At 37.4% G+C, this 18,920-nt stretch overlaps 2 protein-coding genes and 1 long non-coding RNA gene across 3 annotated transcripts; 2 read left to right on the plus strand and 1 right to left on the minus strand.

Moving 5' to 3' along the window:
* Positions 1 to 3,771: 3,771 nt before the first annotated feature.
* On the plus strand, positions 3,772 to 7,384 carry LOC121736978. Its single transcript, XR_006037089.1, has 3 exons — positions 3,772 to 3,825; positions 7,211 to 7,219; positions 7,371 to 7,384. It is a non-coding gene; the product is annotated as an uncharacterized LOC121736978 (long non-coding RNA).
* Positions 7,385 to 8,152: 768 nt separating this feature from the next.
* On the minus strand, positions 8,153 to 10,446 carry LOC121736975 (cuticle protein 3-like). Its single transcript, XM_042128467.1, has 4 exons — positions 10,435 to 10,446; positions 9,629 to 10,011; positions 9,098 to 9,228; positions 8,153 to 8,334 (listed from the first exon to the last, which is right to left on the minus strand). Exons 1-4 carry the CDS (start codon positions 10,441 to 10,443, stop codon positions 8,222 to 8,224), a joined length of 636 nt encoding a protein of 211 aa, XP_041984401.1. The 5' UTR covers positions 10,444 to 10,446; the 3' UTR covers positions 8,153 to 8,221.
* Positions 10,447 to 14,857: 4,411 nt separating this feature from the next.
* On the plus strand, positions 14,858 to 18,603 carry LOC121737447. Its single transcript, XM_042129125.1, has 6 exons — positions 14,858 to 14,872; positions 15,002 to 15,209; positions 15,810 to 16,010; positions 16,092 to 16,160; positions 16,412 to 16,594; positions 16,907 to 18,603. The coding sequence occupies exons 1-6, from the start codon at positions 14,858 to 14,860 to the stop codon at positions 18,601 to 18,603; spliced, it is 2,373 nt and encodes a 790-aa protein (XP_041985059.1).
* The last annotated feature ends 317 nt before the right edge of the window (positions 18,604 to 18,920 follow it).

The raw sequence follows: 18,920 nt of genomic DNA on the forward strand, positions 1-18,920 counted from the left end.
AACAATCAAATCTTTTCTCTTTATAATAGTAGTGTAGAAAAAGGTCAATACACATTACAATGCGACGAGGAAATTTCAACCAATTAAAGAGTATGTCAACCAATGATTAAGAGGGCGTAGAAAATAAATTTAAGCGGGTGTATAAAAGAGTTACTTTTATTATTATTATTATTTATTTTGTTTTTAGTATTTGCTGTTATAGCGGCGACAGATATTATACATAATCTGTGAAAATTTCAACTCTCTATAGCTATTACCGTTCTTGAGATACAGCCTGGAGACAGACGAACAGACAGACGGACAGACATCGAAGTTTCAGTAATAGGGTCCCGTTTTTACCCTTTGGGTACGGAATCCTAAAAGAGGAAAACTCCATTAAAATATAATATTTTAAATCTTATAAGATGTAAAACCTGTATCGGTTGTATCACGGGGAGTGCTCTGAGGAATTGTTCGGACTTCGGAATTATACCTCCTGCAATTTTTCGCCATCGCCCCACGCGAATAATATACCATCCGGTCCTCATCACCTTGATGAGTGGCAGTCTTCCACCGTGCGTTTCTCGCGTAACTTTCTGCCGCACACTGTAAAACTCTGGAACGAACGGTCACCAGCAGTATTTCCGGACCTATACGACCTGCACACCTTCAACAAGAGAGCAAGGCCGGCAACGCACCTGCAGCTCTTCTGATGTTGCGAGTGTCCATGGGCGACGGTAGTTGCTTTCCATCAGGTGACCCGTTTGCCCCCTTATTTCATAAAAAAACATCTAAAATACATTCAAAGCTCTAGAAAAGCCGAACTTCCTTTTATCTCCAACTCTAAAAGAACCAACTTTTTTCAACAGATAAAACGTTGGATTAAGAAGTTTACGTTAACATTATATTACAATAATATTAAAAATAGTTATATCCGAAATAATCATTACTTAGGGTCAATTCGGACCTCAACGCGACGCGTAGATACATTTCTTAATTTGAACTGAATTATTGACAAAATAATTAAGTAAGTACGTGAAAAGTATTGCAAATCTATCAAATTCATACGTCTTGCAGAGAATACATACTTGCAAACATAGAAATGCGTCTAGTATTTTTTTCGGTTACGAGTTACGATAATTATTACAAGCAGGTCCGATGTTTTTTTTTTTTTTTTTTGGAAACATTTTTTTACTTCCGACAAATTACCAACAGATGGCGCTAAGCGTGTAAAATACAAACTATCTACATTCTGGCTACGTTAGTATAACAAGGTTAGGCGATACGTTATTAGTAACTACTGGACCGATTATGAAATTTGGCATTAAATGAAAATAACGCTAATTATATTTTTTTTGCGTTCCTCTAGTCCTGTCTAGGGACTAGATTGGGAGCGATTTTAACTTACAGAACTTGAGTACTAGGCAGGACGGGAAGTGATATTGAGGAAGAAATAGAGCTAGTGATTTGTGATGTGCCCACTCGGAATAAAACAAAACTCGATTTAACCCAAAGATTTCATAATCTATTTGAATTTTGAACTAATTTAAATATAAGTCTTCGATTTAACCGAGTTAAAATTCACGTAACTCGTACTCGAGTTAACTGGTTGGACAAGTGAATGCTTTTTTGAATTTTTACCAGTTTATTGTCTTATTCAGCTTCGCATAAATAGTTAAAAAAATGGAACCGACGAATTATATTTTTATCTGTTTCAATTCTTGCAAAGTATGTGTATTTTCTTGCGTACAAATTAAGTATACTTTTGAATTACTCATTTCAAAATGCATTCAAAGTGCTAACCTAAGAAACCAGAAGTGTTTTAAACATTGACCGCACGACATTACAAAAGTCTTCGAGTTTTAGGGCGACTAACACATTTGAAAATCATTTTTTATTTATAAGATTCTGAATTCTCAAATCGCGGAATTCTGTCTGTAGCAGTCATTGACTCCCTGTCAAAAAATGTGTAGTACACGATGTGAGCACAGTATGAATTATATTATCACTTCTATAAGTTACACTCTCCAAAGATACGAAGAGGTACCAAGACGTTTATATTAATAACTTGCTGTTGCCCGCGACTTCGTCCGCGTCAACATAGTATAGAACCAAAGATGGATAGTCCGCTAACAAATATGAAAAAAGTAAAATACCTCCTGCTTTTTGGAAGTCGGTTAAAAAGTAGCCTAAGTTACACCTTACCTTACTATATCAGCTAGCTTCCAAAAAAAGTCCCGGCAAAATAGCCCCAGCCGTTTCAGACATTAGCCGGAACAAACAGACAGACAGACAGACAGACAGACATACAGACAAAAATTGTAAAAAATGTTGTTATGTTGTATGTATCGTATACAGGGTGTAACAAAAATAAGTGATAATACTTTAGGGTCTATACATGTTCCTTGTAGAGAGTTCACTGTGAAAGTGGCAGCTCTGAAAGACCAAATTTTTTTTTCACTTTTGTATGGGGAAACTCGTGACGCTCAGGCCCATACAAAAGTGAAAAAAAAAAATCGTCTTTCAGCGCTGCTACTTTCACAGTGAACTCTCTACAAGGGACACAAACACACCCTAAAATATTATCACTTATTTTTGTTACACACTGTACTTATAGATTATGCATATGCATGTAGTAAAAACGGTTCTTTCAATATTACAAACAGACACTCCAATTTTATTTATATGTATAGATTCGTAATTATTTTAATAATTTGCTTGAAATAATTTGTTGTTTTTAGTACTTACTTGTAAATATTTAAGTACTTAATTTATTATTCGTGGCTCCTTGTTAATTCTTATCCATAGCTCGTTATTAATATCCATGCTTTAAGTATAAATGTTTGCAGCTTTTTAAACTCTAAAATTAGTTACCACAGTAATAATTTGCCACTGGATTTTAGGAATCCGTAGCGATTACTTAATTGGTAGAACTAGGTAGGTACCAAAATATTAAGGCGTTTCAACAAGTCACCAACAGATGGCGACAAGCGGTTAAAAAACTAACTAACGGTATTTTTATGCCTATTTAGTATCAGGGTTAGTCGAACCAAGTTTATAACTTCATTGGACGTTTTTTAAAAAGAAACACTTTATTTTTGGTGTACCCAGTTCGATTCGAACAGGGTGTCCACTGTCGCTTGTCACTATATTAAGTATAAGATAGTTTATATTATAAAATTATAAAACATAATTACTTATAACAAATAACAATAATAAATAACCATTTAAAATAATAAAATATAAATAGTCTAGGAAGTAGGTGTTAAAAGTTATTAACTACAAAATATCAGCTAAGTGCATTCAATTATTGTCATAATGACATTCTTGCCATCGAAACAGCTCTTGGTTCAAAAAAATACACTCCTGGAGACTGGCTCTATCATTTTAATAGTACTTATATGATATCACCAACTCTGGTACTCCGGTGGCGATGAGGGTTATGATTAACATTTTAATTAACTGCAATGAATGCAGTTAATTAAAATGTTAATCATAACCCTCATCGCCACCGGAGTACCAGAGTTGGTGTCACAGTAATCAAAATCATATTATGTTCTCATAAAATGAATGATAATGGCAGGAAATTGCTTTAGACAGTCTTCCAAGAGCATCATAGGCCTTTCTTATATGTCGGTGCTTTAATCGTCGACTTCTATCTACATCGTAATACAGTTCAATGTAATCAAAATCAAAACTAAGTTAAAAACTTCTCAAGTTACAATACAATACAATATTCACACAACACACTATAACAGCACATCTTATAGTAGCTAGCAATCGTATTCCTAATTAAATACTGAATTGGGTCCCATTAGGACCTGCAGGACAACTTCCACGAATAATGTTTGACTGTCTGACAGCTGCTTGCAGGCGTGAAACTGTAACAAGTGCTGTCGTGACAGTTTTAAGCACTTCTTAGGAGTCTTTGCGAAAGAAGAAGATATCTAAATACGTTCTCGTTAATTTGTAACAGATCTCGCTGCTGATCGGTCACGATTAGTTTATTTTGTAGCAAGTATTGCTCATACATCCTTGTTTGTAAGAAAACCCGTATGTGGATTACAAAAATCGAAACATATTATGATTATATATCCTGAAAACTGAAGAAGACGGATTCCCACAATAGGCGTAAAGTATAAAATAAAAATATGAGCAATGTTCATAATTTAACGAATATTAGGAAGGACTTTACCACTTGATGTCTTCCAAAACGACCGCTGGTCGTTCTTACGTCTATGACGACTTAAGACATCCAAAAAAGTTAGCCAGGACAGTCAGATATTCTTATTTTTTTAATGAAGAAAGTCTGACAATTCCTGACTCTTGGGTCCTCTCCTCTGCGATGACTGGTCTGATGCTGGTCTGAGACTGGAGGCTGGAGGTGAGTGGACTGAGATGATCACCGCGATATGATGGTCGTCCGACTCAGATTCTACAAGTTGTCTCAAATAAAACCCAACCAATATGCCTTTAAGCCTCAAAGGTGCACCGAAGACGCTCTCTATAGGTTATTGAACCACATCAGAAAGAAGAGAGAGAAGGAGAAAATTTCTGTTGTGGTATCGCTGGACACAGAGAGGGCCTTCGACAATGCTTGGTGGCCAGCTGTAAAGGTTCGGTTAGCTGAAGTTAGGTATTTGGGGAACCTGAGGCGGGTGATCAGCGGCTAACCGAGTGGAAGGAGTGTGAGATGCGCAGGAGTGGAAGTGTGCAGTAGGCAGCAATTTATTTACCCGAATAGTCATGCAGTATTCGTTTATCGACAATTCGTTTTGACATATTTTTTCGCAATAGGCTATTGCCCAGTTTTTGGTGTAAAATACAATTATAAATATTTTTATGGAATAAACACATAATTTTTTATATCTTTGTAAATATCCACAGAAAAATTCTGAAAAAAATTCACATGATGTATTTTGTTTTCTAGATGCCAAAAATCGCATAACAGCAAAAACCCCACAATAGCACATTGTCTGATTATTCGGTGGGGGCGTCGATTTAACTTTGAGCACTAAATGGAGAATGTTACTAGGTATGCCAAATTGCTTGAAATTTTGTCACAGTAAAGCCTGTATGTATACAAATACACTAGTTTTTGTTGCAGTCAAAAATACCTAGTAGTTTTGATTTTATAGCCATTCAAAGTTTCGAAAAATATTATATTTTATATAATTATATCAATATTATATACTGTCACGTATGACGTAGCATTGATGTTACGAGTTATATCATTCACTCTGAGATTGGCAACTCACCAAGGAGCCATTGTCAAAAAGAAGAAGAAGAAGTTACTTATATCATGTTATGTTGTTTATGTTATGTTGTGTCGTATCCATAAAGTTAATATACCTAGTGGTATAGAGCAACAATCTCGAGCTGTCAAACGAAACCGAAATTGGTTTTATCTGTGTGTAAAAATATGTGTACGTATACACTTACACAAGCATGATTGAACATGATTTCTATGAGATTAAATTGTCAACGTGCGGCACGTGCCGACTGGACGTCAAAAAAAAGAGTGCTGCTGTCATGTATCACACGTCTCTTTTTACCACGCAGTGTTACTGATAGTGACATCAACTCTCTTGCTCAGGCCTTTGTTACTCTATTCCGCTAGGTATAACTTTATGGTCGTATCACGATATTGCCCACTGTATCATTACAAGGTGCGCATTGTAATGCTCGGTTCTCCTCCCTCTGAGGGTAATGTAACGTTACAGAGTCGAATATTATATCGGTGAGGGAGTCCCTTACCGATGTAATGCTCGACTCTGTAACGTTACACTACAAGCGAATGCTCCCGGTGAGGGAGCACCTTATACTCTACAGTGTCGACTGTAGAGTCTACACCAGCCTTTCCCAAAGTGGGCGACAACGCCCCCTTGCGGGCGCTGGTCTAAAGGGACCCAGAACGGTGTGGGACCTAGAAAAAAGGGGGCGTTGTGTAGAGGCTTGGAGGGTGATCCATTTCATCTGGATGCATTTTAAATTGAAACAAGGGGGGCGCTAAAAATATTTTTTTCTCAAAGTGACAAAATAAGTTTGGGAACCCCTGGTCACTGTCAATGTCGCAATACATTCGGCAGGCGGCAGCCTGTTTTTTTTTTTAATGAAATAATGGGGCAAACGAGCAATCGGGTCACCTGATGGAAAGCAACATCCTTCGCCCATGGACACTCGCAGCATCAGAAGAGCTGCATGTGCGTTGCCGGCCTTTTAAGAGGGAATAGGGTTATAGGGGAGGGTAGGGATGGGAAGGGAAGGGAATAGGGGAGGGTAGGAAAGGGAATAGGGTAGGAGATTGGGCCTCCGGTAAACTCACACACTCGGCGAAACACAGCGCAAGGGCTGTTTTAATAACATTTAATAACAATAATAATATTAAGTATAACATCTAAAAGATAACATTTTACATCTAGTAAGGTGTAAAACCGTCTAAAATTAGTATGATTTACACATTAATAGATTCAAAGCTCTACAAAAGCCGGACTTCCTTTAAATATTATTTTGACCCGGCACGCTGCAATCAAAAGAGCTGACCGTGTCCAAATTTTTATGTTACGTATGAACGAAGTTTACTAAAACGTTATAATTAATAAATAATAATTAAGTTTTGTCTGTAACAATCATTAAAGCACTGTTTTCAATTTGTTTGTATGAACAATAGACGTAACAAAGTCAATTTTATCAACATATTTTATTTTCAACCAGTCACCAACAGATGGCGCTAAGCGTGTAAAATACAAACTATCAACATTCTGACTACGTTAGAATAAAATGGTTAGGTGATGCTCCATGTGCAACTGCTGAACCGATGATGAAATTTGGTATTTAACTAAATTCTTCACAATTATTTTTTAAGCGTTCGCCTAGTTATTAATTTAGGAGTGAACGATTATATTTTAATATCATACACTAAGCAAATAGCGAAGGTTGAAGAAAAGAAGAAAGATCATAGACATGTAGGATGAAAGAAAAACTCTATTTGGCCTTGTCCGCGTGGGAAAGTAGGATTTGCAGGTATAGACTAGTATATTATATACTTCTAATTGTACACTTTTAGGATTCCGTAATTCGTAGACCGTACCTAAAAGAACGGGACCCCCATTACTAAGAATTCAGTGACAACACCATATTTTAGTGATTTTATCTACTATCTAATAACTAAGAAATCTATTATGATTTATTTGTTTTATAATAATTAAATATAAAGCCTATATGCGGTAAGATAATAATAGTAAAAAAAGATTCTAGGGCGTGATAGACTAAAAGTAGATTAATATAAAATTAATTAAGTATGATCAATAATTGTCTCTTGGTAGAAACAACATAAAATGATTATAATAATATTATGTATTATCGAAAATGCTCTTGCCTTGAATTATTAGTAATAATAATAATATCTATGGACGCTTCACACCACGTCAGTCTGGCCCCGTGCTAAGTACCTAAAGGGCTTGTGTTACAGGTACCAGACAACGGAAATATATTTAATACTTTTATACCATACATATATTTAAGATTTTTATTATATCATACACATATTTAATAGGTACACACATCCAGACCCGGGAACATTGAAAACTTTTTGTTCCGTCGGCGGGATTCGAACCCGCGACCCCCGGCTTGAGCTACCAACGCGCTCACCACTGAGCCACAGTCGTCGTCGTAGTAAGTAAGTACTTATTAAAAAAATAATTACTTAGTAGACACTGATGATTAACGTGGGAGAACCATGCTTCGGCACGAATGGGCCGGCTCGACCGGAGAAATACCACGGGCTCACAGAAAACCGGCGTGAAACAGCGCTTGCGCTGTGTTTCGCCGAGTGAGTGAGTTTACCGGAGGCCCAATCCCCTACCCTTTTTCCCTTCCCTACCCTCCCCTATTTCCTTCTCTACCCTCCCCTATTCCCTTCCCTACTCTCCCCTATTACCCTATTCCCTCTTAAAAGGCCGGCAACGCACCTGCAGCTCTTCTGATGCTGCGAGTGTCCATGGGCGACGGAAGTCGCTTTCCATCAGGTGACCCGCTTGCTCGTTTGCCCCCTTATTACATAAAAAATATATTATCTATGTTCACAAAATACTTAATTGTTACGTAGGTGTACAGAACCCGCGAGACAGACTCGCGCTTGGCAATATATAAAATTGCGAATAAAACAATGACATAACTTGAATAACAATAATTTATTTTAACATTTTTCTACAATTATATTTTACAATTTCAGCTAGCGGTTTCATTTTCTATTCGGTGGTAGGTACGATCTTATTGGTTGGTTGTTCCTCTGGTTGTCGTAACCATTTGGTGCGTAACCATTGTTACCTCCGTGTAGGTTTTCGTTGTAGGAACCTGGAAGAAAAAAATATGATAGCAACCTACTTGGTTTAAAGACAATAAAAAGGACCGGCACCTGCTTATTGAGAATACATTGTCAACTTTTGAACTAGATGCCAGATCAGGGGATTTCCCATTACGTTTTAGGGGGTTTTCGAGACCAAGATAGGGGCAAATTTGGGATTAGATTTAGGAGCTTTTCGACCAAGATAGGGGCAAAGTAGGGGCAAAATAGGGGAATTTCCCCCTAGATTAACCAAGATTTAGGGTGTTTTTGACCAAGATAGGGGCAATAGGGGATTTCTGGGGGGAAATCAAATAAGCTTACGGGTATGAAGCTATAATAGATACAACCACGTCTCTTTTATAATACTGTCGTGTCGGGATTACCACCAGCAGTATTTCCGGACAATACGACCTGCAAACCCTAAGCACCTGCTGCTCTTCTATTGTTGCGAGTGTCCATGGGCGATGGTATTTGCTGCCGTTTGCCCCCTTATTTTATAAAAAAGTTAAGAGGTGTCAAGGGACACCCGGATGGAACGAAGTTATAAAAAAAACCAAAGAGAAAGAGAGAGAGACATACAGACAGACAAACACGCGCTACCGCACGGCTTACAACTATAGCATTTTTGCTCTAGCTCTAATATACCCGACACTTTTGTGTCATGTCGTTACAACTTTTTCCGTCTAGCCCCCTTTCGCAACGTGCGATAAGGAACTTCGTTCCAAAATCCCCTAAAGTGAATAAAGCTGCTCAGCCAGCATGTATACTGACCATCATCATAGATGCCGGCGGCCTCGTCCCGCGCGTTCTGCTCCAGCGCCCTGAGGATCTCCTCGGGGATGGGCGGGGGGGTGGGGAGGTGCTCCCCCTGCGGCTGGAACCCGTTCTCGTCAGCTGTGTAGCTGGAACATTATATACAGGATTTAGTAAAGCAAGGGATGAGGCGTTATAAGACTCAAGATATGCCCATCAAATGCATGGATATTCTTTCTTATCTGACAATGCTCAACAATCAACTGGGTCAGATTGATAATCGAGCAGCATAATATTATTATGTATTCGAGACTCCTGGACCGAGCAAAGCAAGCGATCAGGCACTAGACATTTTACAAGGCCATTTAACGTTTATCTTGTCAGACAATTAAGTCATCAGCATTGTCCTAACCCACTTGGAATCTTAAATTTCTATTGACTCAAACCCACACAAACCCTAGCCCAGTCGAGAGACAAGCTCTAAGCCACTGAACTACACACACATTTTAAAGCTTCTCCTAATTAAAAAGATACATATTTTGCTCTCACCTGATGCTGTACTGCTTGCCATCATCACCGACGTAGGAGAACCCACCCTGGGCCCTCACACCGTCTGTGGCAATACCGCTCTCCTCAGCCACGATGCCGTTCTCAGTCTCGTACGCGTACGAGTACCTGTCACCGTCGTTCTCATTGTCCAGACGAAGAATACCGGCGTTCCTCTCGAAGGCAGCTTGTGGTCTCTCAGGCCTTTGGCTCTCAACGTAGTTGGCCTGGTAGCCAAAGTTTTGGCTCGGCTGATACTGGTTTTCACCAGATTTGGGCGTTTCTAGAAATTCTGAGCCACCAGACGTTTGGGCGAAGGATGGAGGCAGGTAGTTCCTGTCCAGTTTGGCTCCATGGCAGACAGCGACGAAAGCGAGGACCAGGAACTGAAAAAAGGGAAGTTAATCCTTGGTCAATCTTTCGATGTTGGTTGGTGCATAATAACGCAAAAGAACGCGTGATCCTTTGAAAGAGGAATAGCAATATCCCAGGGTGGCGCAATCTTGTTCTCATATTTTAGCTTGGTTCTTATAAATAGCTAGTGATAAGTAGATAAGGCAATGTGAATATAGCATTCAGTTTCAATATCACAATAATTTACTTTCAATACGAAATTTAGAAAAGTTTGGAGACCAATATTTTAATGTAGAATGTTTTAAAGCGTATTCCAGAAATCGTAGTTTACAATCCTTTATAACTATTATTTATAACTATTATATATCATTTATCAATCAACTAATTTAACTTTTCCAAGGAGCAATAACAATATCTCTATTTTCTTTCTTTCCTTCTCGAAAATTTTTTATTACCGATCTCATGGTGCAGCCGCTAATTGAATGATAAAAAATGAGGTTTGACCTCTTTATTTATACTTGCTCTTCGCTCTACATCTTAGATAAAGGTTGCGTCACACCCGCGCGTAAAGGTGAGCGCATAATTGCTGCTATAATTACTTTCAATTACTAATTCTTACTAGCCATAGCGTAATACAGCTGAGCTTTTGCTTAAACGATACTAATTATGTATGACTAGATGACGTCAACTCCGTTTTGACAAAATTCGCGTGGGAACCGTACATTTTACAGTATGAAAGTATACTTTGTCCTTTCCCGGGACTCAATGTATCTCCGTACCAAATTTCAGGAAAATCGGTTCAGCTTTTTAAGCGTGAAAAGCTCGAATTGTTCAGATTCGGATCGGTGAAGAGATAACAGATTGGCAGTTTACAGCTGAATCGAATAAGACAGAAATACTCTGAATCCCGGAAATCAACAAATAATCACAAGTTTTTACTTAGCATGGGCATTAGCATGATGTACGCTACCTAGCTTTTATACTATTGTATCGTATTGTATGCTTAATAAAGAATTTGAATTTGAATTGAATTGAATTGATAGTAAATCATTTATCATGCTCATTCATCATTTTAGCTCCTTTGTGGTGAGAGTCCCGAGTCCCGACGAATCATCCCCGAGGAGGAATTCTGGCCGATTGGGTCTAGGAGATTCCGAGGACGACTTCCTGACACGTCGCGCCCCACGTCGCAGACAATGCGTGTAGTGTTAGTTTTATAGCATACATATTTGTATGTTAGTCGAATATAATAATTATGGGCCAATGTCTGCAATAATAGATTGAATAAAAAAAAATCAATAGGTTCCAGCGGAAGCGCAGTAAGTTGACGACCTCTGTGGCTCAGTTGGTGGGCTATTGGTAGCTCCAGCCGGGGTCGCGGGTTCGAATCCCGTCGACGAAAGAAAAAGTTTTCAAAGGTAATATAATAAAAATCTTAATTTATATATGTATAGTATAAAATTATTAAATATATTTCCGTTGTCTGGTAACCGTAACACAAGTCCTTCAGGTACTTAGCACGGGGCCAGACTGACGTGGTGTGAAGCGTCCATAGATATTATTATAATAAACTTCCTACGAAGAATTGTCGGCAGCTTCTAAATTAAGATAAGTGTTACATTACCCTTACAGCTTGGGTCACATTGTTATGTCATATTACATCTGGCAGTGACAAAAAATGCGCCCGCGCAAGTTGTTATGGGCACTTTTTAATCTCAGTCAGTTAAATGACAGCCAGACATAATTTTTTCTTTACTAATAGATTGATAAAAATAATTATATATGGAACTTATATCAGATCAGTTCTAATGTTATGGCGCAAAAAGAGAAAAATTGGCATATGAAATTAAAACTAAAAGAAATAATATTTTAAATGTTATGCTTGCCACATATTGATAAAAACTAAATATTGAATACATTTTGATTTTTGAAAACTAAATTTCAAAAAAATATGATATTTATCTATTGATATTTCAATAATTATTATTAATGTGCTAGACATGAGTAATAATTGATTTTCCATAATTTATTACTTCACAGTTGTATACAAGTTTTTGATACTTATTATTAACAAATAAATAGAATAAATAATTATATAATTAGATCTATGTGCAACTAACCGGCATTTTAAATTTTTACACGATATTAATCTGAATATCAACAAAAAATCCTAACTTTAAGGCCCACTTGCGCCAGACTGGGTTAACACGCTTAACTCTGCGTTAAATTATACTTCGGATTTAAATTCACATCATGCCTTGCACCACCAAGAGTTAGGAGTTAACCTCGAGTTAATTTTTTAAATTTTTAACCCACCGATGTCGGAGGGATAAATCAACTAACTCTGGGTTAGTAATATCAAAACTGAGATTTTTCGGTTATGACTTATGTACTTTGTTGTGTTCAGTAATAGGTACCGGTTTTATTTTGTGTTTAACCACGATAAATGATCAGTGGTTGTTATCTGATGATGATGAAGAAATTATCAAATAGGTACATTAGTTCGGACTCGTATTACAGAAGAATTGTAGAACGGACCGATCTGTTTAGGGTCCCGTATTTACTTACAAAGAGACAAAGATTTTCATCGAAGATTTCGCCTAGAAAAAGAAACTGTTCTCTTTTTATAAAATAAAATTGAAAATAATTGCAATATACAAATGAGCATAAAAAGTAATTCCCTACCAAAGTTTAATAATAATATCATTGGATTAGTGCGTCTTTAGTGAACTCCTTTATAAATAGGTACATATACTAGATAAACATTGGACACAAGTGTTTCTTCCCAATTTTTATCATTTTCCGCTTAATTTATTTGCACAAAATATCACAATTCACAACACACTGCGACATACAACCACGTGTCATTTCAAATCTGACATAAGGAGATAGCCTTATTTAAAGTACTGTGGAGCGAGAGAGAGCAGCACACTTAAATTATTCAGCATTCGCTCTAACATATTTGGCTGGATGTAAAAAGAATGAATGAACATGACATAAGCCCGGGTTAGTTGACTCTGGGATAAATTCTTCTGGTGCAATATGTAGTATGAGTTAAAAATTAAAAACGTTAACACTGAGTTATTAAGCCCCGGGTTATTTATTTAACTCAAAGTTTTGGCGCAAGTGGGCCTTATCAGATCAATGTACTATCAGAGAAGTTGATTAGTATGCAAATTGGGGACCTAAGTAGTTTGGTTGCGTTACGTCAAACCCAGCTGACAGATCACAATTAACATTGAATTGACATATTCGACCAAATAACGTTGGTCTGTCAACTGCATAGGAATCAACTTCCTCGATGGTACATAATATAGTCTAAACTACAATAATTCTATTAAAATTTGTAGTTATCAATAGGCGCCTTTACTAGATTAGATCAAAAATGTACGGATGGATATTTTCCTCAAGGTCGAATTTGATGACTCCACGGCACAATCATCATTTAATGATTAATGCTCACAAGATAATTAAACGTATTTAAGTGAGCAATTAAAATATTTCTCATCTCCTGTGTACTTGACATAATCACAATCTGCCCTACGGCTTCTAATAAATAGTCATATTACTTGTACTATTTTGTCTGATTAAGAAATCATTATCTTTTATGACTAAAAATGAGCTTAGTAGCCCTATCCATACTAATAATAATAATATAGTAAGAAGGTGGATTTGTGTAAGAGTAGCAAAAAACTCTCTAGTTGGTTTCAAAAATGGATTTAACAATCCTAATTTGATGGTGATTCAAACAAATTACCTCTTAACCTGTTATAAGCTGATGGTTATGACTTCATTACACGATCCAGCGCAAATGATTTAAATAATGGATATAATAAAGCAATGATGGTACCGAAACGTGCAAATTGTTTGCCAGTTTTGCCACACGGAAGTATTTTTATCTATAGTAAAGCCAGTACTTCCATCCAAAAAGGCTTTAAAAATTGTTTTTTTTTTAATGAAATAAGGGGGCAAACGAGCAAATGGGTCACCCGATGGAAAGCAACTTCCGTCGCCCATGGACACTCGCAGCATCAGAAAAGCTGCAGGTGCGTTACCGGCCTTTTAAGAGGGTAGAGTACGGGATTGGGCCTCCGGTAAACTCACTCACTCGGCGAAACACAGCGCAAGCGCTGTTTCACGCCGGTTTTCTGTGAGCCCGTGGTATTTCCCTGGTCAAGCCTGCCCATTCGTGTCGAAGCATGGCTCTCCCACGTCAAAAACGATTAGGGCCATTTTGAAATTAGAGGTTTAAATCTACTTAAATGGGCTTTTTTCTCTCAAAACATCCTATCCTAATCTGAGTTTTAAAATGAAAGATGAAAAATGTAATCACAATATTATATTTTAACTAGCTGTCCCAGCAAACGTTTCTTTGCCATATAAAGTATTTCGCCCGTATTATTTTATTGAAGTGACTAAATAAGTATGTCACCATGGCAACGTCCATCGCTATCCCGTCGCACAAACAATGGTCGCCGTCAGTCTCGAATTGTAATATTTTACTATTATTTATTCAACAAATGCACTTATCAATATAAAAATATGAATATGCATATAAAATTTGGTTAAAATCAGTAAAGCCGTTTCGGAGGAGTACGCGGCCTAACATTGTGACACGAGAATTTTATATATAAGATATTAATTGGTTATAATACCTACGTATGTGCCCTAAAATCTAGCTTTCTTAAATGTCAAGGTACAACAGTTACCGACTTTCAATGGCGCGATGGTTCGAAATAATAAGTGTGGTCCGTACCCCGAACTTTGACATCAATTAGATTTTTGTCACGTTGTCACGTCTCACAAATTAAATGTGGTATATAAAACAATATTTGGACGGCAATCGACACATCTGACTTGACCATCCCAAGCATCAAGATGAAGGCTCTATTGGTTTGGCTCTTAATTTATTTAAATTAAACAAAAAAATGTTTTTCTTCGAAATTTAAATATAGCACAAATGCATGCAATGCAATTTTTTTTTCTATATTTTGTCTAATTGATAAATGGATTTTTTTTCAGATTTTCCTCTTCGTGTCTCTAACTGCTGGTGACAAACTTAATTCAGCTTACTTACCACCACCTGGAGCAAACTATTCTGGAGGTGCTGGAGACAATGAAGTACCTTTTGAAGTCCCAGTGGGAAACTTTGGCGTGAAAGATGAAAATGTGACCAGATTGACTCCAGGAATATTCAGAGAAGGAGGAGTAACATCTGATAGACCATCGGGTGGGAAGATAACATCTTCCACTTATGCACCAATTTCTGAAGGAAGAATCACATCACCTGTTGATGGAAGGATTATTCCATCAACCTATGCATCTACTGCCGATGGAAGAATCGTACCTTCCACTTATGCACCAACTACCGATGGAAGATTCACATCATCTACTTATCCTCCAATTCCTGATGGGAGAATCATACCTTCTATTCTTGTAACATCTACTTACGCACCAGATTTCAATAGGAAAATAACATCAACCAATTATAAACCTACTTCTGATGGACGGATTACATCTTCCACTTATGCACCAACCACTTACCCTTCCACTACATCTAATTACAACTCGTATTCCACAACACCAGGCCCATATAGACAATCATTTGATCGAGGTACTGATGGATTGTCGAATCAGCCTAATGAGGAAAATGCTTTCTCCCCAAATCAATATTCTAAAGATGTGAATACAAAGCTGCCTGTTTTGAGTGAAAACCAATTCGAAAATGACGACTACGATACTCGTCGACCTGTATCATTTGGACTCCCGAGCACTGCAAATAATAATGGTGGAGAAAATTCGTTTATTAATAACAAAGAAATTGGTGCAGCTAGATATCCTGAAAGAAAAACAAGACCCCAGGAAGAAGCTGAAAGGAATGCTGTTATACTAAACAACGTGAATATTATAACTCCCGATGGATATTTTGCGTACTCTTTTGATACATCTAATGGTATTCATGCTGATGAAAGTGGAACAGCTTCTGATGGTGTGAAAGCTAATGGCTCATATTCGTATATCGGTGATGATGGTAAACTATATAATGTAACATATTCTGCCGATGAATATGGTTTTCAACCACGAGGTGATCATTTACCTACTCCTCCACCAGTACCAGACGCCATACTTAAAGTGATCGAACAAGCAGCAAAAGATAGAGACAATGGCGTATTTGATGATGGTAAGCATGAATTAAAATTAAATTGTAATATTGCAAACTAGATTTTATTTTGATACAGAAAAAAAAATTAAAGACTTATTGTTGAATGTTATTATAATTTTAATTATTTACAGGTTCTTACAATGAAAAAAAATATGGATTCAAAAAATATCACCCTCTTCGAGATAGGATTTTGGGAAATAATGGCCCTCAGGAAGAACCATCATCAAGGCCTAATAAAATTTCTCAAGGCAATACAAGTTCCAAAACAGATGGAGTAACTTTACCAAACTCTCAAGGAAATGGATACTATAATGAAAATCAAAAGGGCACTAACGTCATCAAACCTAATGAGTCGACAAATCAAAGCCCTTATGAAGCTGCAAGGGATTACAACGATGAATATAATCAAGACTCTCAAAAACCAGGCTTTCCAAATAATGTACGGGTTCCAGGTAACAGAATTTACAATTATAATGACCCAAGGGATAAAAACTATAGTACACCTTCTAGTACAAAAGTTGATCAAAAAAATCGAAATTATTATGACGCTGACGGACTGTCAGGTCCCAAAGGCAGCATTGTGACTAACAACCAAAATCAAAATGAGCCAGATCTTGAAAATACTTTTACAAAAACACAGAATGGATACAGCTACCCTAATCCCAATCGTCAATTTGGTGAACGAATTCCAAACCAACCCTCAATATTTGATCAAAATAAAAATGATTTAGGGTATCCTCAAAAAACAAACCAATTTGCCACAGGTAGACCAACCGAATATAATACTCTGACCAGAGAAAAGGCAAAAGATTTTGGTGCAAATGCTGACCGTATAAAAGACTATACCAATAGCCCACCTTCTACCGAAAGAGTCAGAGATTTTTCTACTTTTACTGATCAGCCAAAAGACTACTACAGTCCCTCGACTACTGAAAGATTTAATGGACCTGATACATACACAGATAGACCCAGATATTACTATAGCCCATCTACTGATGGAGTAACCTCTACTGAAAGAATAAGGCCAACTGGTCCCTTTACTCGACCAAGTAACTACAGTAATAGACCCGCAACAACTTCAATTCAGCAGTTTGGTTCGTATACTAATCGACCTGAGAATAACTTCTATAATCCCACATCTACTGGAAGTGTAAATGAATTTGGTACCTACACCAACAGACCAGATGATTTTAATACAGGAGTAGTTAGCGAATTTGACACAGCTACAGGTAGACCAAGTACTTATTATGGTCCTTCGTCTACAAATACCGAATTTGGTACATCTGCTGGTCGCCCAAAAGATGTGTATAGTTCATCAACGCAAGGAACAATTGACTTTGATCAAGCTTCGGATAGACTTAGTAACAACTACAACTCTTTGCCTACTCAAAGAAAAGATTTTGTTACTGACCGGCCCAACGACTATTATTATAGCCCAACGTCTACTGAGAGAAGAAAGGAGTTTGATGAGGCCACAGATCGACCAGGTTACTATTATGGTCCTTCATCTACTGAAAGAGTAAAGCCGACTGGTTCTTTTACTCGACCAGGTGACTACTATACTCCTACATCTACAATTGGTACAAACGAAATTGGAACGTATACTGTTCGACCAACTAATTACAGATATAGACCGACATCTACCGAAAGAATAAACGAAGTGAATATTATTACGGGAAAACCTAGCGATTATTCTGGACCAGGTGGTTCTTTGAATCAGCCAAGCGTCTACTATGGTCCAACTTCCACAAAACAAACTGTCACTGGCCGACCGATTGAGTACTACGGTCCTTCGTCTACTCAGAGATTGAAAGACTTTGAAGCAGCTACTGGTCGACCAACTGACTACTACAGTCCTTCGTCTAATGACAGAATGAAAGCCTTTGATACTGCCACTGGTCGACCTATTGACTATTACAGTCCTTCATCTACTGAAAGGATAAAAGCCTTTGATACTGCCTCTGGTAGACCGATTGACTACTACAGCCCTTCATCTACTGAAAGGATAAAAGCCTTTGATACTGCCACTGGTCGACCAAATGACTATTACGGTCCTTCGTCAACTGAGAGGATAAGAGACTTTAGTACATCAACTGGTCGACCAACTGACTACTACAGCCCTTCGTCTACTGACAGAATAAAAGCCTTTGATAGTGCTACTGGTCGACCGATTGACTACTACAGTCCTTCGTCTACTGACAGGATTAAAGACTTTAATACAGGCACTGGTCGACCGATTGACGATGTTGGTCCTTCGTCTACGGAAAGTATAAAAGACTTTGCTCGACCAAATGAGTATTACGGTCCTTCATCTACGGAAAGAATCAAAGACTTTGGTACAGCCACTGGTCGACCAACTGAATACTACGGTCCTTCTTCTACTGAAAGAATAACTGGAGAAGATTTCAGTGGACCTAAGCAACCTCAAAGATACGATCCTGAAACTGGTTACCATTACTGATATGGTTATTATTATTATTATCACCTTGCCCTATACTAAAACCTTATGCAAAATAAAAGTCTTTGAATCATACTTTTTTATTTACTTATCAACACTAAATCTACAAAGTATTGCTTAAACCCCAAATAACAAAGCTGCCTCTTTTTTACTGTGGCTCTATTTTAACTCTGCATTTGCATTCTTATAAAACAATTTTTAATAAGCCACCTACATAATATCTTCTACCACGTATCTTTGTTTTTATTTACTATGTCTAGTTCAGATATAATGTATGATTACAATTATTACTAGCTAACTCATTCCCGCTTCGTTGGACG

The sequence above is a fragment of the Aricia agestis genome, chromosome 20, assembly GCF_905147365.1.
Source record: "Aricia agestis chromosome 20, ilAriAges1.1, whole genome shotgun sequence".
Taxonomy (NCBI): Eukaryota; Metazoa; Arthropoda; class Insecta; order Lepidoptera; family Lycaenidae; genus Aricia; species Aricia agestis.